Source organism: Paecilomyces variotii (assembly GCF_004022145.1).
Source record: "Paecilomyces variotii strain CBS 101075 chromosome Unknown C8Q69scaffold_2, whole genome shotgun sequence".
NCBI classification, from domain to species: Eukaryota; Fungi; Ascomycota; class Eurotiomycetes; order Eurotiales; family Thermoascaceae; genus Paecilomyces; species Paecilomyces variotii.
This window is the reverse complement of record NW_021167141.1, coordinates 2,491,820-2,513,215: the sequence shown is the minus strand read 5'-3', so window position 1 is coordinate 2,513,215 and position 21,396 is coordinate 2,491,820. Positions and strand designations below refer to the sequence as shown.

General features: G+C 51.1%; 5 protein-coding genes across 5 annotated transcripts; 2 read left to right on the top strand and 3 right to left on the bottom strand.

The window, feature by feature from the left end:
- Nucleotides 1-263: 263 nt before the first annotated feature.
- Nucleotides 264-822, bottom strand: C8Q69DRAFT_504742 (hypothetical protein; the record flags this gene model as incomplete). Its single annotated transcript, XM_028632625.1, has 2 exons — nucleotides 264-670; nucleotides 795-822. 2 exons carry the CDS (start codon nucleotides 820-822, stop codon nucleotides 264-266), a joined length of 435 nt encoding a protein of 144 aa, XP_028487739.1.
- Nucleotides 823-940: 118 nt separating this feature from the next.
- On the top strand, nucleotides 941-4,229 carry C8Q69DRAFT_457740 (Sec39 domain-containing protein). Its single transcript, XM_028629932.1, has 3 exons — nucleotides 941-2,576; nucleotides 2,628-2,784; nucleotides 2,838-4,229. The coding sequence occupies exons 1-3, from the start codon at nucleotides 1,046-1,048 to the stop codon at nucleotides 3,982-3,984; spliced, it is 2,835 nt and encodes a 944-aa protein (XP_028487738.1). The 5' UTR covers nucleotides 941-1,045; the 3' UTR covers nucleotides 3,985-4,229.
- A 682-nt stretch (nucleotides 4,230-4,911) lies between these two features.
- C8Q69DRAFT_159626 (mitogen-activated protein kinase) lies at nucleotides 4,912-6,816 on the bottom strand. Its single transcript, XM_028625645.1, has 4 exons — nucleotides 6,013-6,816; nucleotides 5,659-5,950; nucleotides 5,241-5,610; nucleotides 4,912-5,184 (listed from the first exon to the last, which is right to left on the bottom strand). Exons 1-4 carry the CDS (start codon nucleotides 6,676-6,678, stop codon nucleotides 5,055-5,057), a joined length of 1,458 nt encoding a protein of 485 aa, XP_028487737.1. The 5' UTR covers nucleotides 6,679-6,816; the 3' UTR covers nucleotides 4,912-5,054.
- Nucleotides 6,817-8,799: 1,983 nt separating this feature from the next.
- C8Q69DRAFT_457735 (hypothetical protein) lies at nucleotides 8,800-10,847 on the bottom strand. The gene has a single exon (XM_028629931.1). It carries the CDS (start codon nucleotides 10,532-10,534, stop codon nucleotides 9,239-9,241), a length of 1,296 nt encoding a protein of 431 aa, XP_028487736.1. The 5' UTR covers nucleotides 10,535-10,847; the 3' UTR covers nucleotides 8,800-9,238.
- Nucleotides 10,848-13,090: 2,243 nt separating this feature from the next.
- C8Q69DRAFT_159545 (phosphatidylinositol-4-phosphate 5-kinase) lies at nucleotides 13,091-21,235 on the top strand. The gene is made up of 2 exons (XM_028625644.1): nucleotides 13,091-20,663; nucleotides 20,718-21,235. Exons 1-2 carry the CDS (start codon nucleotides 13,171-13,173, stop codon nucleotides 20,839-20,841), a joined length of 7,617 nt encoding a protein of 2,538 aa, XP_028487735.1. The 5' UTR covers nucleotides 13,091-13,170; the 3' UTR covers nucleotides 20,842-21,235.
- Nucleotides 21,236-21,396: the final 161 nt, after the last annotated feature.

Sequence of the window (21,396 nt, the reverse complement as noted above, 5' to 3'; positions counted from 1 at the left end):
AGTAAGCGCGATCTTTCGGGTAACCAACCACCGCTACCATATAGTAGCAGATATAGTAGTTCGCGTTCTGATCTCAGACTCTCCCCACATATACGTAAAAAAAGAATGCTGCAACAGACTGGACACGCAGAATCACACAGTCAAATCGGATATCAATGGTTTGGCATTTCCTGTACACATTCAATTGTATGCTCTAGCCGGGAAGAAAAAGGAACAAAGACGAGAACCCCCAAAACAAATCACGCCCACGGCCAAGTTTCTTCTCATGCCTTCAGCACCGCAGCTGTCTCTTCCTCCTTGCCTATCAGTCCCAGGCTCCGGATCTGTTCGGCCTTGGGTGCGTTTTCTCGTGGGTGGGCGGCCTCCGCCTTGCGGTAGGCGGCTTGCATCTTCATCGTTCGCAGGGCCTGGTTTTGCCAGTCATCAATCGTCAGCGTCTCATCATTCAGACTACAAATCTCCAGCATTGCCCGCCTTCCCTGGTCCGTCGATGGCAAGAGGGGAGGGTGTGAATCCCGGGTTTCCATGCGTACCTCCTTCTTGTGGTGCAGGCACTCATAGTAGTCCTCGTAGGCGGGGATACACTTCTTCTTTCCAGTGTCACCCTCTCCGCCATTGACGACGTAGCATCCTAGGAGCTCTTGCCAGAAAGCAAAGCAGCGTGAAGGGCCTGAGATGCAGTGGATGGTTAGCCGGTGGCGCGGAAGCGTTTTGCAAAAAACGACGGAAATGCGCAGGCAGACAGCCTAATTGGGGGCGAAACAAATATCAATGCGTGCCAATGCAGGACATACCGCCATTGAGACCGTAACCAGAGGCCATTTTGTCGCTCGAAAACGGGGGTGGAGGGGTTCGTCCGGGGTAGATCGGTGCAACTGGACGTTCGACGCTGGACTTGACGTTCTGCCGGCAAAGGCGCCGCGGTTGGTCCAAGCTTCGCCTTGACGTTGCTCCGCCAAACGGAATCCGGCCACATCAGTAAGTAGTGAGGAGTGCTTGCTGTCCGGTCTGATCAAGGCTTTCGACGGCCATGTGAGATCGCACCATGGCTGTTCTTACCGGGTTGTCAAATGCTCATGCCATTCTGCTCGCTACTCACCTCTGCGCAAATGGACATGTTGCTGCGCTGCCGCTGCTACACGCCCGGTTTCCTAACGCGCTCCATCTAGAGCGCCTGCTCCGGATCATATTGACCTATTTACCGGAAAGCACAGAACCCCAGAGCTACGCATCTGTTCTCCAGGCGCTTGTCGACGGCTCTCCCGCTGAAACAAAGGAAGATGATATTGACGTATCGTCTGTCAAGAACTTAGAGGTCACAGTTGCGCAAAAGCGTGTGCGGAAGCTCCGTTTACTACCGTTACGGTATCCAGGCGACGAAGAAGACGAGGATCCCCTGACGCAATTTCTAGTCCATCGTGCTCATCGAATCGACACCGAGACGGGTCTGCAGACCCTTGTTCTGGATCTCCTGTTGCCCTTCTACCAACGCTCCGAAACGATTCGCACATGGCTGATATCCGTCATACTACCGCTGCTACGACTGAACTATGAATATTACCCGGACAAAGAAGATACAGTTGCGATTGAGACGATAGAGTCTATGGACGATCAGACAGCAATCAATGTTCTGTTATCAATCACAGGCCCTGACGAGAACAACATGGACCTTGCAAGAAACTTGAGAGGACTGATCGGCGCGTGGATGTACGGAGCTGGTCGATCAAAGCGGCGCAAGCTTAATCAGCCTCAGGATGCTTCGATATCAGCCTCGCAGAATACGACAGCTAGACGAGAAATACAAATGTCACGCTGGCAGGACGTTAACGAATGGTTGCTGTCACGAAGTTTGGTGGATTATGACCGTGTCGTGGGAGCTTTTGCAAACTGGAACGGCCCCGATGATGTGGACCTTGGAGGGTATGAAGAAGGCACGGTGTTACAACCCGATGAAGCTGCTGAGCTGAAAAGGCGTTATGGACAGACTGGTCTCGCCGCTGTGTATGCGAATCCAGACACCAGCAGAAAGGCGCTGGAGGGTTCTTTCCAAATTGCAAAGAGGGTTGCTCAAGTACTGGATTTGGAGCAGCATTTTTCTGCTGAAATGGACGAGGCGGTTCTTCCCACTCTGGAATTCGCTATGGACTCCATCTCTTCAACAACTCGAGCGTCATTGCTCCAGAACAACCTGTTGGTTCGTTCGAATCCGCTGACGCTCCCTACGCCAGAGTCAGTTGCGTTCATTAACGCCCTTCTGATCTCGCTCCGTACCTTGGACGAGCTTGGCCGTCAGATGCCTTGCAGGAGTGCGGCCAATATCTGCCTACACAGCAACGATGAGAGCCAGTTGTTGGAGTTGCGGGGTCTCGTGGAAACGATAGCAAAGCATGCTAGACCCGGGCGCAGCTGGGTTAATGTACGTCAGCAGGTGCTCTGGCTGCGAGACTGGCGAGCCCCTGATGATGCCCCCTTCGATGGTTCGGGCCAAGCCCATCATGGTCTGTTCTGGCGAGTTTCACGAGCTGCAGCTGAGACCGAAATACTCAAGGCGATGCTGGCAACGAAAAGCCCAACCGGTACGTCCTATGCAAAATGCAGATCTGTTCCTATTTACTGACTATTTCCAGATGTCCAAGTGGCTGTGGACATTTACACGAAATCTGGAGCGTCTGCTCTGAGTCCCGAGGAAGTAGAATCTGCAGTAAAGGAAGCTATCTTCACTGCCTATGACAATGCAAGCAATGGCAACAAGACAAGAGGTGGAATTAAAAGAGCCGCAGAGATGTCAGTCATATTTCCCAATGTCTCAGCTTATGGCATCGCTAACCTGCAAACAGTCTACAAGCTTTTCGACCACATTTCCCGAACTCAACCTCATTCAAACAGATCGATTCGCTCATTGCTGCCACGCATGCCTTGTCTTTCTACTCCCTCACGCTGCAGCATGGTGTGCCGTTCCAACCTGTCAGCATTCGGGTCCACCCTGATCCGATCTATCTGATCGAAAAGGTCCTCGAGCAAAATCCCAAGAGCTATACAAAACTGGACGATCTCTTGTCAATCGGACGCAACCTCGTAGGTGCCGGTCTGGTACCGTCACCGAATGGCGAATCGTACCCCGAAGATTATTTACCAGCTGAACCCCCTGAGAAGGCTACTGTGACGACCGAGCGACGGATCATATCCTTGGCCGTCTCATCCGCTCTTGCATCAAATGATTTCGGCACCGCCTACTCCTACATCCTCACTCGTCTCACGCCTCCATCTCTTCTCCCTAACTCCTCAACTCCAAACCCCGCAATCGAGGATGACATCTCGTGGCGCGCAGCATATAACGCAGGCCGCCACCGGTCCACTACTCCCGAGTCGCCAAGTCCCAATCTCCAGTCACAGATCGCCCATCTGTCCCAGCGCATGGAACTACTATCTCTCGCTCTCGTCCTCGCCCCCCCAGAACCACTCCCCGAGATCCTTGGAGCCTGGCGCCGTTGCGACGAAGAGCTCAGCGTCCTCCACGCCCGCGAGAACGACGAAGCAGAGCTCTGGGACCTGAAGGGCGACAAAGCCTCCCTAACAGCTGTCCCAGGCGGCTTCGGTCCAACAGACAGCGAACTTGACGCATTCGAAAACGAACAACAGCGCGCCAGACGCGCCCGCGCCCGACAAGACCGCAGCAACCGCTCCATGTATGAAGAAGCACCCATGGGTCTATTCGACGTTGCTCGCGGCGCCGCCCGCGCTATCAGCAAGAACGCCTTCCCTCTCCACAGCGCCATCTCCGCCTCCGCCTCTTCCTCCTTCGCCACTGCTGAAGGAGGATCCAGCATCCACGGCCGGCCCAGCGAAGACGGCAGTATCGCTTCCCCGACAGGCGAGCATGGCGAAAGCCGCGTCCGCAAACGAGACATGGTCAGTAACATGGTCACTGGCGGTCTAGCTACCGGACTCGGATGGGTTCTAGGCGCTCAGCCTGTTAATCGATGAGATGAGATGAGAAGAAAAGTAAAAAATACAAAAAGAGAGAGAGAGAGAGAGAGAAACGGGTATTTTTCATATTTACATATTACTTATCATATTCTTTTTCTTTTTTTTCATTGTTCCTTTTTAGCGTGGAGTTCCGATGGGTTTCTGTCTTCTTTGATCTTGCTTGGTAGGTCGTCGATAGTTATGGTATATCAAGGGAGAGAAAACAGTTAAAAGTTAATGAATCAAGCACCTGAATGCTGCATCTTCTCTTCATATTAGAATTTCTATCCATATAGGCTATTCTTTCCCTTCTTTTCATATACGCTCCCTCCTCAACTAACTAGTTATTTCTTGTTACTTGCTAAGTAGTATATTCTAGTTATTATGGACAAGCAAGAAGTGGGAATCGAGCAAACAGATATTATTCCCGTTTGCATATGTACAATTATTCTGTTCAGAAGAGCCAAATGGTAACTAGAGAGAAATAAGAACGGGTCGAATGCAGATTCCCGTCCTGGTCCAGCATCAGAAAAAAAATACATATTCGAATGGGCGAGCAAAAGGTAAAATTTATTTTCCATCTTTCACAAAAAGACTCCCCATCTTTCGGACACGGTCCCGGTTATGTCCCGGTTGCATATTCTCCCCCTGCTTGAAAACCAGATCATGTTTCCAGGTGCTTTCGTACTTCTCTCTTTTTTTTTTCTGTCCTCGACGAATCGAACAATGGGAAGTCAAAATCCGACGCAATGTCTGTAATCTGGGGACGAAACAAAGCACAAGGTTTCATCAAAAAGTGTGAAGGTGCGACTGTAAAGTCGTGATCGAAGGAAAGACGTGAAGGTATATCATCCAACTCCGGATTTCTCCCAAAAAAGTGTAAAGGAGAGGCATGCTGTTGACGCTGATACAATCGAGCAAAGGATGGTGTCGTGATGTACGAAACGGTCGTGTGACAGCCAGGTCGAAACGGCGAGAGGGCCAGCCACTCTTAAAGTCGAGAAGAATTGAGGCAAGGTGTGATTAATAGTCGGAGACTGGTGCGTGGAGAAGTGACTGGTAGGAAGCAAGTGTGACCCTGGAATGCTCTAATCTTTCCAGTCCCACACTTGCTTCACGAATTGGGCCATATTCACTTTCTTGTTCTTCATATCCACCATCCACGGATGTTCCAGCATCCGCCAAGGAGTGGCTCTTCGGGACGGCTCTTTCTCAAGGCTGTACGAGACAAATTAGCATGGAGCATCATCACCTGCTCGTTGGAGTTCACATACCAGCATTCGATAAAGTACTTGAAATTATCAGACCAGTGGATTCCGTGATCCGGCTCATCCTTGAGTTTCGGAATAGGCTGGCGGACAATATAGGTGAGCAGGTCAATCAGTCCCGCGCGTGGCTGCATCTCTGTGCCGTCCGCAGGGAACGGGAAGCGGTGCTGAGCGACTTCCAGCAGTGTCACACCGAGCGACCAGACATCCGAAGTAATGGTATATGATTGACCAGTAATCCGCTCCGGGGCCATATAATACGAAGTTCCAATGAACGTGTTTGCGTCTCCCTTGGTGCCGAACTCTCCGCTAACACCGAAATCACAGAGCTTAACCTGACCATTTCTGCACAGCAGGATATTCGATGGTTTGATATCTATGGGAATTAGCTGCAGTACCAATATATCGATGCGTCTCAGCATACCTCTGTGAATAATCTTCCGGCTGTGGAGATACGTCAAGCCGTTCAAGACGCCTTCTGCAACCTTGCCCAAGACCTTTTCGCCTGTCCGTCCTCCTAGTTTCTTCACCTCCTTGTAGATACTGTCTAGACTACCTCCCTCGCAGAACTCCATCACGATAGAGATCGTACTAGTCGATTTATCCATGAACGCTCCGTAGTAGCGACAGATGTGTTCCGACGCGCAGTCCTTGTTGAAATTGAGCTCTCTCACAATCTGCTTTTTCACATCGGGATTCGGGTCCGTGGTGATGATCTGGACACAGACCGTATGTTAGCAACCAGCTTCTACGGCAGACAAATTCTGTCAATTCCCACCTTCAATGCGAAGACGGTCTTGCCGCCCTTCAACATGCACCTCGTCACGGCACCCCCAGCACCTTCTCCCAGACTACCCAGTTCGATGATTTTCTTCTGCTCACTGGCAGCTAGCCAGCCTTCGTCATCCAGATCCTCGACATCGAGCGGCCGGCCCTTCTCCAAACTCAGCTTATCCAGATCGGGCAAAAGACCGTTCACGCTGTTTTCCCGTTCCATCGACACACCGCCATCTCGATCCGAGTACACCGAACTGATTGCTGAGGATGGATCCGGGGTGCCACCGTGGGGTTGCCGGAGCATAGCGAACGACAAAGCGGAGTATGTCGACGACGATGCCGACGCTGGACCGCTTCCCTTGCCCTCTGTATTCGTAGCGCTCCCATTTCTCGAGTGGCCATTTGGATCACTGGGACGTAACGAGCCTCCCTCCTGTGGCATCTGCTGGGATCCCATGGGAGTAGCCAGTCTGAGCTGGGGCGGGGCTGGCCGGCTCGAGGGCCGTTGCAGCTTGGGGAGTTCGGGCAGGGCGGCATTTCCCTCTGGATTCACTGGTCTGGCATTGGGCGAAGGCGGGATTCCCAGTGTGAGGCGAGGAGTTCGCGATCCTGAGTTGTTGCGGGCACGAGGGACGGGGGGTTTGAGCAGCGGCGCAGGTGAAGACATTGTGAGATTGTTTTGCCCCTCACAAGGCAGAAACAACTCGTTTGGGTCAGCCAGAGCGGCAGCCAGCTCGTGAACTGGGAGGAGAATTCAGAGGCAGAAGCGACGACAGGTTCGACTTGGAGCCTTGGAGATACTGGAGAGTTCGACTAGTTACTCCTCACTTAGGCGGTCCAGCGTACACGCGGCGCAGTTGCGTCGGAGCCCGGCGGCGGTCGATCCAAGCCGGGAGTCGCGAGCAGCTCACGGACGAGCAAGTCTCAACAACACACACAGAGAATGGGAAGAAGAAAGGGGAGAACGAGCGTCAAGCAATCAAGCAAAGCAAGAAGAAGAAAAAAAGTGCGATGGGCAGCGTTGATGGAAGTTCGTCCAGACCAGACCAGAACAGAACAAGAACAAGAACAAGAGACAAGACCAACTGCCCCCTGCGAGTGTTCGGGCAGGCCCGTTGCTCAGCCGCTCACCACGAGCCCCAGCACGAGCCCACCGGCGAGGGGATTTCACCAACTAGACTCATCAGCGCCTCTCCAGACCCTCAAGACGCTCAACCATAAGCGCCCAGCACAGCAGATCTTCTCCCACAGACCCAGTCACATCACGGAAGCCCATCCGGGGCGCCAGCTCGTCCGGTCGAGAGCGTCGTCGAGGCGCCCGTCCGCGCAGCCGCAGCTGCTGAAACATCCAACGCCGGTCTGTATCTGACTGAGACAGCTTGATGTCACCCAGTGGGACTCTAAAAATGGCCGCGCTTTGTTGACAGCTTGTTGGACATTGGCCAGGCAGTCCAATCCAGCCCGTTGGAGCCACAGCACTACTAGACATCAGCATGATGCCACAGGGACATGGACGGGGATAGGGAACAAGGAGAACTGCGCCATCTTCCCTTACTCGAGAGTAGAGAGTATCTATTCTTAGAGAGAAGGGAGCACAATCATCCTACGGAACTCACGGCCAGGAATCATCACATTACAAGCAGATCCGGACGCGCAACCCTCTCCTACAAAGCCAGGGATGTAGATGTTCTGTTCCCTTTTGAGTCTTTGACAGTCGTAGAGAAGAGGGTAACTATAACGAGGTAGTAATTTGAGGAAAGGAGAAAGCCATTTCTGGTAGACAGGAAGTCTATCACTTTACCTTCTGATAGTTGCCGTTCACAACAATGCTTGTTTCTTCCCCGTCTACTCTACATATCAAGCAGGTCAATACTCGACAGGATCACCCACATGTATATATACTAGTTAAATATCATCATCTACTATCATCTCTCAATCTGCTCATGAAAGGTAAATCGATCAACAACCGAGTTCCGATGCTGTATCCGGACGTATTTTCAACATCACATCATCCAGGATAAGTCGCTTTCAGAGTAACACAAGACGTCTTTCATCCCCTTTCAACGAGACACTGCAGGTAGTCTTTATTAGCAAATCCTCCAAAATTATCACAAGGACTTCCCGTGTCCGTCTTCGTCAAGTCTGCCGCTGCGAACCATCCAGGCAAATAATGCCAAGCACGCCCACATGGCCAGGAACAACAGTCAAACAAAAAAGCCCAAGGTTCATTCCCGAATTTATGCATGCCCTGTTGTACATACATACATTCTATCACTTATTCCAGGACCGTAGTGCAATAATAATAGCATGTTTAAATTACCCTCCCCATCTTCCACGGTCTCGAACAAGATATATGCCCAGATGGTGGGGCGAGGCGACTAAAAAGAGATTAACTCTGGTCATTATTGGACGTTCTAGACTTCAGGTAATAATACGTAGCTGATCTTGAGTAAAACGATGCCTGGGGCTTTTGATTCAATTTCACTCGGTAAGATTGGATGGTTTATTTGTGGTTTTTATGGATGTGATTCGTTATAAGTCTGTCTCGTAAGTTTGGGTCTGAAATGTAAGTACTGTATGTGCATGCGCAAAGTTCATGATGGTCTGTCGGAAAATATATATCCGCAATACAACTATTTGGGACCAGAGTCCACAAAATAGAGTCGACATAGTTGCCACCGCTGGGATTTCTGATTAGTTGTAAATGTTCTCTTAGCTAAAGTAGTAATGTCTCTCGCTGGATCGATCTCCGCAGGCAAAGGCAGCGATTTCTTATAGGAGTTAAAAACTCATGTATTGATAAATCAATTTAACTATGGTGGTATCATGCTAAAAAAAAAAAAAAAGGAAAAGAGGCAAGATCATGATCACGGGCATGTTTCATAAGGGTGTCCCGTTAGAGTTAATATATGTGTCTGTCGATACAAAGAACAATGCAAGAGAATGTATAGCAACCGCCATGGCCTATATGCTGCAGGCTTGGTGAACGAGTATGAGCCTGCCTTCTTTCATATACTGGCAAACCCTCTATCTCAGAGCCCAGCACTCGTTCTTTCGTGGTACTCTTGCGTAGCTGCTTCATCGCGAGTCTCCGTGAACTCGCGCGGGATCGGACTCCCTCTCTTCTCGGGGGATAATCTACTCGTAGCGCCCGTAACCTTTGTAATTTTGTTTGGTTCGGATGCAACAACCGGCCGAGTCCCAGGTTGACCGGATATAGGGACAGCTCAAGGGGTGCCGTAGTCGGCCGTTTCTTGAAACGAGGATGTCCGGAGCCGGGAGAGCTGGTTGACGAGGCTACCTGTAAAAGAATGATTCGCCACACTCTGCGTAGTGGAATAGCCGCTAATTGAGGCTCTACTAGGAGCGCAATTTGCTGCGGAAGCCTCCACTGCAGCCGCTGTTAGACTCCTCTTCTTGTACAAAGGTCGCATGAAAGTGCCAACGAAGTAATCTTCGTATCTGCAGGGCTCTTCGACGGCAGAAATACAGGCCTCGAGATAACGCGGGTAGTCTTCCAAATGTCGGATGATAAAGTCGTCCCAAAGGAACGATCGTCGCAACTGTCCCCCGGCTCTCACAGCCTCCAGCTTGACACACATCCTAGTAAAGTGCCTGAAATCCCCAGGGTATACTGGGTAGTCACGGCAGAATTTTTCGTATGCTCTTTGGGCTTTGACGAGATTACTCCCCACGGACAAATTTTGCTGATCAGCTCGCACAACGGGACTGGCTCTAGGAGTGGCGTCTTTCTGTATATCAGAGGCGAAATCTGCAGGTGGCTCTGCGGGAGGCTCTGAACAGGAGATCTCGTCGGTACGTATTTCATCTCTTGACTGGTTCAAGGAAGATAGGTCGACATCGTTCTCAGGCCGGTCCATAACAGGATGATGACGCGGAGATATGTTTTCTGCTGATTCTTTCTCCGCATGTTCCTGGTCTGGAGAAGGTAGGCGCGGAGATGAGTGGTCTAACTGTTCCCCAGAGTTGCTGGCTCCTTGAGGAGGATGCTGTCCAGACGAACCGCCCAGTGGTCTCTCTTCAGGGCTCCCTGTCCTTCGCCGAACAATCGACCGTTCATGCTGGGACTCCTCAAGCTCAGGTCGCTGGGACTGTGAGTTGGAATCGACGGACATCTGTGAATTCAGCATGGAGTCTCTGGGTTCGGCAGAGCTGATTTCAGCGGGATCGTGGGAAATGGCGCGTTCAGGATGAGCCGAGGAAGCTTCCGGGGGAGGACAGTAACTTGTCTCAGGAGCACTGCTGCCATATGTGGCCATAATCCTCGACTCTGACGAAAACTTCGTACTCTGGGACGAGTGCTGGTGTCCGGGCTTTGGATAAACCGTATTGCCATCGATCCTCTTAGCCCGGAGACGTTCAAAGGCTGAAGCTGGCGTTTCCACTACTTGAATTTCGTGTACAAGCTTCTGACTCGGGAGACTTTGACCGGAACTGACCGCAGCAGAAGTTTCACTCTGCTGGGTACCTGACTGGAGCGGATGGGGCATTGAGATATCCATATCTGACTCATCACTTTCGTCATTTGATTCTTCTCGTCCTCCTTCTCGTTCTTCTCGTTCTTCTCCTTCCCTTAGTTCTTCTCGTTCATCAGCAGCTAAAGCGGCTTGAGAGCCAGATTCAGGGCCGTTGTTAGACGAAGAATGCGACTCTTGAGGATTATCCCGGCTTTTATCTTTAGCCGGTTTGGTGCGAACAGCTATCTCAGGCGGACTGGAATCGGGTGGCACGAGTGGATTTTGCAGGTGATGTGAAGGGCTTGCTTCCAAGGACGCTTCCGATTCGGAGTCTGACTGAGATCGGTCATGGTCATCGGGACTATCGGGCGGCACGAGCGGATTTCGCAGGTGATGTGGAGGGCTCGGTTCCCAAGACGCTTCCGATTCGGAGTCCGACTGAGATCGGTCATGGTCATCGGGAGTAGGGAGGGGAGGAGATCCGATCTGCGAAGGCGGGCTTTGGTCTGAGACATCTTTGGACCGAGAGAACCTTCGAATTATCGCGTCGTTCCATTGCTGCAAGAGAGCCGGAGGTACATGGCAATGGGGCGGCGGAGCGCCAGGAGCTGGAGGCATCCAGCAGGGACTATCCTCTAGCAACCTGGCCTGATCTTTCGGGATTCGAACGTCCCTGCGACGTATCCTCGTCATACCATACCAAGGACTAGAAGGATCAGATTCTGCATTTAGAGGCAGATGTAAGTGCTTTCGTCGTTTGCGTGGGCTTCTGCCGGCCTCTTTTCGACTGACTGTCTGACTTCCCTGTGGAGATCGGTCTATCTTCCGCTTCTGACCTTGCTCAGTCTGTGAGAGACGCGTATTGTTTGCATGGTTGCCATTTGCAGGTCTGGAGCTGCCGATAGAACAAGTGTTACCAGCGTAATCGCGTGAAGATAGCTGTGAGAGGTTAATAGGAGCTTTCTGCGTAGAGGACTGCGTCTGCTCGCCCGGCTTGTTTCTGTCCTCTTTAGAGGCTGACTTATTGCTCTCCAGCGGTAAACTCTGGCTTGTAGTTTGTTTGGGAGTCGTATTAGGAGCGCACTTTTCCGTCGCGTTCTGAGGCTCACTAGTAGGAAGAGGTTTTTGAAGAGGCGTTTCGGTATGGACTTGCGTATTAGAAGTAGATCTGGAGGGCTGTCCCAGTACACCTAAGAGATATTTGCCAGGCGCTACACAGCGCTGCTGCCGGGCCGGAATAGAGTCAGAAAGGTTGGCACTTTGGGTGGGCGCAATTTGTGTTGCAAGATTCTCCTGAGAGTCAGACCCGTTCCTTTGATCTGGTCTGGACATAGACAGTACACTAGCCTGCGATTTCATGGAGCCGTCCGACTGGGAAGCGTCTGCCTCTGGGTCATCCATAGTGCCTCAAGAAGCCTTGATATGCTTGAATGCCTATTCACGTATTCGTAGACGTTTCCCGTCTTAGTGATTGGCTGAGCTCCGAATCGACGATTCTCTTTCCTTTTGAAGTTGGAAACTTTCGATATAGATTGGATCTCAGGCGTGTATTTGAAATAATTCAATTCTGCTGTCGCCGCATACTTTGAACCCACATGTACCGGAGAACGACCAAGTGAGTTGTTACTATAAGCTCGCGAAGAGGATCTGAACAGAATTGTGACATTCGCATCGCACTTGGCGGCTTAAATTCAACGTGGTTCTTCAAGGAACTAATTAGAAGAGTCAGCAATAAGAGAGGATAAACGGGAAGAAAGGCTGTTGTATGTATGTACTTCGACTATTTGCGTCTCCTGAGTTGCCCAACTTTGTAAATTGCGAATTTCTCCGGCGTCTTAGAGGCTGACGGGGAATGCCGTAGTAATTGCTTATCTGAATGATCGGTACGCAACTGAAGATATAGCTCTCTTAGCGACAGGGCGAATCCAACTGTCCGAAGAATCTAATACCTATGGTTTAATGTCGGTAGAGCTTAGAGGGCGCTGTAGAAACTTCATTTCGGAATCCCTGCTGCGGCTAGTCTCGGGAGAACGGAGCCAAAATGGGGTAGAATTGATTGAAAGATAATAAAGGCTGTTCATCACTGCAGCTGCTGTTTTATTCACATTATAGCGGCCATTGATGCGACATCTGCCCACTCCCTGATCACTTTCCAGACGCGACACGCACGGGATCTGGAGACGTGATTTCACCGCCCGAGAAGTTCTGCCGGACAATTTGTGCTGAGTCATCCATCACTTCCACGTGCCGTGGGCGCCACACCACGTCATTGGGCAGAGACGTTCATATCGTAGGCCTGCCTGCGTCGGAAACAAAGAGAAGAGAAGAAGCTGGTCGTCTATCGGCCCTTTATGAACATCAGCGATCTTGGTCAGTCTTGGTTTACTACTGCATCCTATTCTGTTATTGGTATGGTCAGATAGCATGCACTATTCTAGAAACTGCTCTGAAGGCGGGGTTTGCTGACTTTGCGTATTGGGCAGGTTCCTGGAGACGATGGGTAACTTACCCACCTCATAATAGACTCGATGCTTGCTGTCTCTATCGATTATTATCTGGGGAAGCTTCCCCAGTTCGTGATATCCGATACCTGGAATGGTGATATGTTTGACGCGCCATGATATCTTGTCGTTCGCTTGCCCAAGTCGCTCTGTGACCTTCACGATTCAAGCGTACCTGGTATGGCTTCGCAGAAGTCTCCGGGCGCGAGCCCATCTGCGTCGTCGATCTTTCTACCTCTAGGGAGACGTAGTTCTCGAGCATCGATATCGAGTCAGGCGGAACGGGAAAATCTGAACGAGGCCTTGGACCAAATACATTCTGCCGCCTATCAGTCAGACTCGCTGACAGTCTTCAACGAGTTTACGCATCCTCCGAATTCATCAAATGTGACAGATAACAAAAGTTTAACCGGGGATATTCAGGGAGGCTTGAGTGGACTGTATAACCGACTCAGGGCGTCTGTTGGAGGAGTCAAAGACATCGTCGGTGGCTCTGGAAAGCCAGTGGATGGGGCCCCTTCAGCAGATGGATCTGGCATCAGGAGTCCCAACAGTGACTTCGTTAGTCCCAAGTCGAGCGCTGCTCCGACTCCTGTTGTCCCGACTGCAGATTCCCATTCTTCGTACCCGAGCTCGGCCCAAGGGTCAAAGATCCATTCGCCGATTTTGAACGCTTTCCCGTCAAATGCAGATGCCTCTGCCCAAGCGCAGGCAGCGAAGAGCTCGAGGTTCTCCTCGAAGACTGCTAGCATCTCCTCAAAAGCTTCCGTCTCGCCAGCTCCTCCCGTGAAGTCACCCACTGCGCCTCTCCCTAAGACGACAAGTAATGTCTCTACGGCGGATCCCACAGTTACGGAAGTCAAGGTGAACGCTACCAGGGATGCTCCTGATCGCTCTAGGAGCAATTCTGCCAGCTTATCTTCTCATGCCATGTATAATGCGGATCCAGTCGCGACCGGCAGAGATGAAAGTTCACCTAACCCTTCTCAGGGTCAAAGCTCATTAGGATTGAGTCCCCGCAAGTCTTATTCTCCGATCCTTACTGCTAAATCTTCCAACGTCTTGTATGGCGATGGGCAAAATGTACCCGATAGTACCCGCTCTCCGAGCTTAGGACGGGAACCGTTGAGTAACGATAAACCGAAGAAAGCTGGTTATGTCCCCCTCGATCGCCACCCGTTGCCCGAATTAGACACATCTGTGCCCAACTCAACATGGAAAACGAAGCAAACTGATGGCGCACATGACACTCAGCTCTCATCTCAGGATAGCTCGGCGCCCAGCTCATCAGTCGCGCTTGCGTCAGAAGAGTCAGCGGGCATAAGCTCTGCTACAAACAGCCTTTCTAGAATCCCTAACGATGATAGCTCCGGACCCGAAGCACGGACTCCTACTACATTGGAGACGTCCATTGCGATGACTGACAATGAGCATAAGTCGGCTCTTTCCTCCAGGCATTCTGTTAACAAGCCACGACAGAAAGCGACTCCGCACACCGTACAGAGTCGCCTACCAGGCTACATCATGTCCCGAACATCGTCAACAGATACTGCCACAACAAGCTCACCTGTTGCTACAAGAGGGTCTACAAATGGCTCGAATAGCCAAAATTCCCGTGACAAACGCCCTTCATATCCGGCTGGCGAGACAGCAAACCAAAGTAATGTTATGACACAATTGAGGAGCAGACTACTGAGCAAAGACTTCTGGATGCGTGACGAAAATGCGAAGGATTGTTTCCACTGTGGAGAGCCTTTCTCGACCTTTCGACGGAAACACCATTGTCGGACATGTGGCCAGATCTTCGATTCGAAGTGTACCTCCTTGATCCCTGGCGCGCAGTTTGGGCAGAGCGGGTCGATACGTGTCTGTAAACCTTGCGAAGTCATGATAAACGCTCACGAAGACGACTCATCAGACTTCACGGAGAACGAAGCCAGCCCTATCGTGCCCCACACTCTCATATCCAACTCTCCTTTACACGTGAACCCTCCTCGACCGCTGATTGATGATGACGATTCAGCTTCTATAGTTTCTCAGTCTATAGAGCACGTCATGAAAACACCGACAATGGCTATTCCTGCCACAAAGCGAGCGGGAGAAGGTCATAATCGTCGTTCAGCTGTCTTAGAGATCGATTCTGACCGACCTTTAGCGAGACCGACTTCGTCTCGTTCTCTGAAGTCATCTCATGGGGGACGTCCCTATAGCATGAGCCACAAACGTCACCATTCCCGTCAGCAGTATATACGCAACTTTAAATCTTTCCACGACGACAGGGCCCCCTTTCAGCGTCGGCATGTGGAAGAGATCGGCCCAGAGGCCCATCTTCCGGCCTTCCATAAAGACAGTATCATCGATCCCGACTTAGCTCAGTATCTTTCTGATGATGCGTCTAGTGGGGATGAACAACCAAACATCTTCGCTGCTGTTTCCGATGGTTCCTTGCCCAAAGGTAGTGGTGATCACGAGAAAGCTACGCTTGGCGGGCTTTTGGCAGCTGTCAAAAAGGGTAGATCTCGTTTTGGCGACCGCAGCGCTGCTAGCGGTATCCATTCTGGTCGCGACGCTGAGGATGGTAGCATCACTAGCTCGAGAGCAGTGAATCTACCGCGTCAGGGTCGCCGCCGCAATCTGAGTGTTGCCAGTAGTATTCACCAGCGACCTTCACCAAGGATCTTCAAAGAGGGTATTTTCAGCGTTCTCCCTCAAAGTCCACAAGGGGTTGCCTGCTCTACTGGTGTAGCATCCAGTGGGTTCAAAATGACAAGAAGCTCCTCAATGAGGGGTGCTGGCGCCCCGGCGATCGAGCTAAACAGGGCGAGCCTGCAGCATGTCCGTAAGCTACTCGGACAACTGCTAAAAGACACTGCTATACCTCATGCCCATAGTTGGGAGAATGCCCTTCTGCCTATTCTTCTGAAAGCCACCGATGAGGTGGATCCAGACGTTCAACATGGAGACGACATGGATATTCGCCACTATATCAAGCTGAAAAAGATACCTGGTGGCCGACCCGGCGATACCTCTTATGTGTCAGGACTTGTATTCACTAAGAACCTTGCACTGAAAAGCATGCCTCGAAGCATCCCACAGCCAAATATTCTCATCATTACATTTCCGCTTGAGTATGCGCGGTATCAGCAACACTTTATGAGTCTCGAGCCGGTGATTCGGCAAGAGCGCGAATTCTTGGAGAACCTTGTCAGCCGCATTGCTGCTTTGCGCCCTAATTTGCTTCTGGTCGAGAAGAATGTGTCCGGTCTAGCACTCGAGCTTCTTGAGAAAGCCAACATCGCAACTGCGTACAATGTGAAGCCGTCTGTACTGGAGGCAGTGTCCAGATGCACCCAGACACGCATTATCACATCTATGGATAAACTCGTAACCACTCCAGCTCATACTGGCCACTGTGGCAGTTTCGATGTCAAAACTTACGTCTACGGTGGCCGCAGAAAGACGTATATGTATATCTCTGGCTGCCCAAAGGAACTTGGCTGTACCATTGTTTTGCGCGGAGCTGATAACGACGTCCTCGTAAATGTCAAGCGAATCACGGAGTTTATGGTTTACGTCGTGTACAACCTCAAGTTGGAGACCTGTCTGATGAGGGATGAATTTGCGCAGATACCCACATCTCCTGACGAGCTCGTCAAGAATGGAGGTGAAACCTCTGGCAAGGGCGGCAATGCGAAGGCACTGACCGACTCCAAGGAAGCGGCAGGCGAACAGTCAACCGCGGTGGTACCGTCGAAAGATCTCGTTATGACAGCTACTGGTGAAAGCAATGACGTTCCGGATGACGTACCCATGCCTACTTTCTACGAAGATATGGTCGAGAAGCATCAGACCAAGATATTATCGGCCTCTCCCTTTGTCAAATTTGAACCTCCTTATCTCCTCATGCGCGCGCGGGAACTAGAACGCAGGCTTGCTTACCTTAAGCGCCTCCGTGATCAGGATGATGCCGCAGATCAATCAACCGACGAGAAAGCGAAATCACAGAAGTTTGTCTTGATCACACCGGAGATGGTGCATCAATCACCTCGCGGTGCTCCGCCAAAAGTCAGGGAGGTTCTTCATGCTGTTCACGACGCAGAGTTTGACAGGGCTCTTCATAACTACCTGACCCAGAAAAGGCAATGGGAGGCTTACGTTTCGGGTAACACGAACTTGTTCGACCCTTATGCCCACCAAAATATTGTCGTTCTTTTCAGCCTGGTCTGCACGACCACGTCTATCCCTTGCTCTGGCCCAGATGTCTTCGCGATTGAGTTCTACAACGAGCACGAAAGCGACAGAATGTTTGAACCTGACTGTACGCTCGGGCAATATGTAGAGGACCTTTGCTTAAGTGCCAATGCTATCTGCACCGCAAACGGGTGCGAGAAGAGGATGTTTGAGCACCACCGCCAATATGTCCACGGTGAGGCTCAAATCAGCGTCTTTGTTCAACCATATCCAAGTAAGCTCCGCGGTATGCAAGATACAATCCTTATGTGGAGTAGCTGCAAGATATGTGGCAATGAGACTCAGGTCATGCCGATGTCTGAGAGCACCTGGAAGTATTCCTTCGGAAAGTATCTGGAGCTGTCGTTCTGGTGTGCAAACTTGCATCCGCGGGCCGGTGTCTGCCCTCACGATTTGCACCGTGACCACCTTCGCTACTTCGGGTTTAAGGATGTGGCTTTACGTATCCATTATGACCCTATCAATATACTCGAAATCATCGTCCCGCGAACTCGCGTAACGTGGAAAGTGGACAATGATTTGCGACTCAGAAACGAGGTGTATTCAAAGACCGAACACCGTATCAACAAGTTCATGGCATCCGTGAAAGCTCGACTTAAAAGCATAAATGTGGAAAGTGTGATGCCGGAATTGGTCGAGAGCTGTAAACGGGAAACAGAGGCTCTGATGAAAAAAGCGAATGATGACCATGCAGCTTTGATTAGACAGTTGCAGGACAAGTATATGAACTCACAGTACTGGGCGGTTATACCTCTCAACGAGGTTCTCCGTTCTGTCCAAGAGAAGGTTGTGGAATGGGACGCTGCCTTCGCGGAATTTGAGAAGAACTTCTTTCCCTCCGAGAAGGATATTCGACGATTGGCAGCATTGCAATTGAAGAAGATATTCTTGGACAGAGACGCATCTATCACTTCATTGACTTCGACAGAAGAGGCTGCTGCCACACCTTCAGAACCGGGAGCCGAGGAGGCTGCTCAAGACACAGAGAAACCACGGCCAGTTCGCCGAATGACCCTGTCCCCAGAAAAAGCGCAGGACGTACTCGTCTCTGTCGTCGAAGAGCACTCTGGAAAAATGAACAAAGACGCAACTCAGGCTGTCGTTGACTCTCCGACTCTCTCCGCCAGACCGGATGATATTGAGGAACAAGCGCCCCCTGCGAGTCCTGAGGCAAACAAAGACTCTCGCCTTCCGCCGTCTGAAGCGACGAATCCAGAAGGGGTTCAGCATCTGGATCTGGCTATCCCGTCTAGTCTCTCGCAAGAGTCAACCTTGGAGTCTACTTATGCAGATCGCGTAGGAGTATCGAGGCCTGCTACTCCTTCTCTGGATCTGGATGAGAGAATCAGTAACCTATCACCCCCAGGCTTACCCTTGCGTTCCGAAAAGGTACCTGCAATCGAGAGACGTGAGTCGAATGGAGCGACTCCGGAAGCCACACCTGTTCTTCCACCTTCAGCAATCCCGAGGCCCGTCGAAGGGGGCATGCGTTCCAGTGGTGGGAAAGCACGATCTCCTCCGTTGTTCCGGACTTATTCCCAGCCTGTTGGCTTACAACGACAAAGGAGCAATGGCTCAACTGGCCCACTAGGGGCATTGAAGTCTGGCTTTGGCAACACCAATTCCAGGAACGTAGATAAAGCAGCTATCCCGCCGTACGAGCCAAAAATCAAAGTCAACGACAAGAAGCTCTCGGATCGTCTGGGATTCAGCGCTCTGAAGACCGGAAGACTCACGGGCGGACACTCGCTAATTCCTCGCTCCGTCCCTACTAAAAAGAAGAGCAGCCGTGTCTCGAATCTGGCCAAGCATTTTGAGCAGCTCAGTCGAGAATTTGAAAAAGAACGCCAGAGGGAGAGACAACAACGAGCAGCAAAGGGCAAACACTCTCGTGCCTTCCCACGGGCGTCGTCAAAACCGATCGTCGAGGTTTACAGAAACGTGCGAGAGGCAGTGGAAGAACGGGAGCCATCAGGTGAAGGGGATGATTTCATGTCGTCCGAACGGCCTGCTTCTTTGGATGACCAGAGCCGAGAAAGCGAAGAGCTCACACGGAAAAACTCTGCCGATGTTTCTACGAAAGAGCCTGCCTTGGAGGAGGTGACGGTGCAATCGACGGAGATCGAGGAGCCTACTCGTGAAACCAGTCAAGTTGCATCTGAAGCTGAAGAGGAGCATAGCGATGCAGAGAGGAGCTTGACCGATGAGCTTCAGTTGGTTGAGACCCCTGACGAACTTTCAAAGCTCGAGCCAGACGATAGTCTGGATCTAAAGGAACTGCCGAAACATGAACGAAGTACGCTGGTGCGAATGCTGACCAATTTCTGGGCTGAACGTTCTGCGAGTGGATGGGCGCCGCTGGATTATCCGTTGAAGGTGTCTGATCATGTCTTCGCTGACTGCGACATCATTGTGCGCGAAGATGAGCCTAGCTCCCTGATCGCTTTTGCGTTAGATTCGTCGGACTATAAGCAAAAGCTCGCCAGCATCCAGAAGCATTTCGAAGAGACGGAAGAGAAGACGGAGTCAATCGGCGATCGTGACGATGACGAGGCGCAAGTGGAACACTCCTTGTTGAGGGCCACAGGAACACACCTCAAGTATCAATTCCAAGAAGGACAAGCAAAGATGCTTTGCAAGGTGTTCTATGCGGAGCAATTCGACGCTCTCCGCAGAAAATGCGGTATTGCAGACCGCATTGTTGAGTCGCTGTCTCGCTGCGCCAAATGGGACTCCAAGGGTGGCAAGACTAAATCATTGTTCCTGAAGACACTAGACGATCGGTTCATTCTCAAGTCACTCTCCCCCATCGAGACCCAGGCCTTTCTGAAGTTTGCTCCAGCCTACTTCCAGATCATGTCGGAGGCGCTTTTCCACGAATTACCGTCAGCCATTGCTAAGATGTTTGGATTCTACCAAGTGATCATCAAGAATCCCTCTACGGGCGTGGAGTTCAACTGGTATCTTCTCTTGATGGAGAACCTCTTCTACGACCGTATTCCGACACGCATCTTTGACCTGAAGGGGTCCATGCGGAATCGCAAGGTGCAGAGTACTGGGGAGCGCAACGAGGTACTGTTGGACGAGAACATGGTCGACTTCATCTATGAGACCCCTTTATTCGCGCGGGAACATTCGAAAAAGCTGCTCAGCCAGAGCGTTTGGAATGATACCTTGTTCCTGGGTCGACAGAACGTCATGGATTATTCTCTTATGATCGCCATTGACGAACAGCGCCAGGAGCTTGTTGTCGGCATCATCGACTGCATCCGGACGTATACGTGGGACAAGAAACTGGAGTCGTGGATCAAGGACCGTGGCTTCGCAGGTGGTGGTAAGAACCGGCCCACCGTCACCAGTCCGAAGGAGTACAAGAGTCGTTTCCGAGAAGCCATGGCTCGATATGTGCTCCACGCGCCAAAGTAAGTACTGTACCCAGGACGGCTTTGGGGTCTGTTAGACACTAACTTCTCCAGCTGCTGGCACCAATTCCAATCTGTGCACATAGAACATCGTCCGCGTGTTGAAAATACTTCTCGTGTCGCAAGCGCAGCCGACGTGCGGGGCGATGATGGAAGCACTGATGGGAATGTCTCATGAGCTCTTCGTCTCGTCTACCGCCTTTCTATGCCTATTATAATGTCCTGTAACGTAGCCATGACCTCACGACAGTATATCTTTTTTTCTTTTTCTTTTTCTGCCCGGTGTTGTGTTCTTACGATGTCTATTTCCCCTCTCCCATGTTCGAGCATTCGTTGTCCGGGGGGCTTTTCTCAGTCCCTGTCTTTTGCATTTAATGCAGGATCAGACCCAGTTTAGGTGTGGCAATAGTTCTTCTGTACTCTGGATAGTTAACTGTTTTTGCATTGTCCTTCTCATTGCTCACATGCATTGTAAATAACTTGTGCGGCAAGGGTCCCGTCTGACTCTGGTTCCATGTTGAAATCGGTAATTCGCGAGCAGAGGTTGTGAGAATAGGAATGATATTTGGAATGAGTATTCAACGCGACAGATTGTAGTTAACTTAACTATCTAGCTGTTAACTAGTTTAATTAATGATCCCGAGCATCGGGAAAAGTCTGGCACATCCGATCGCCCTCGGGACGTTCCGACGGGACGGTCCCGGCACGGCGTTAAGTCGGTTTCTCCCTTAAG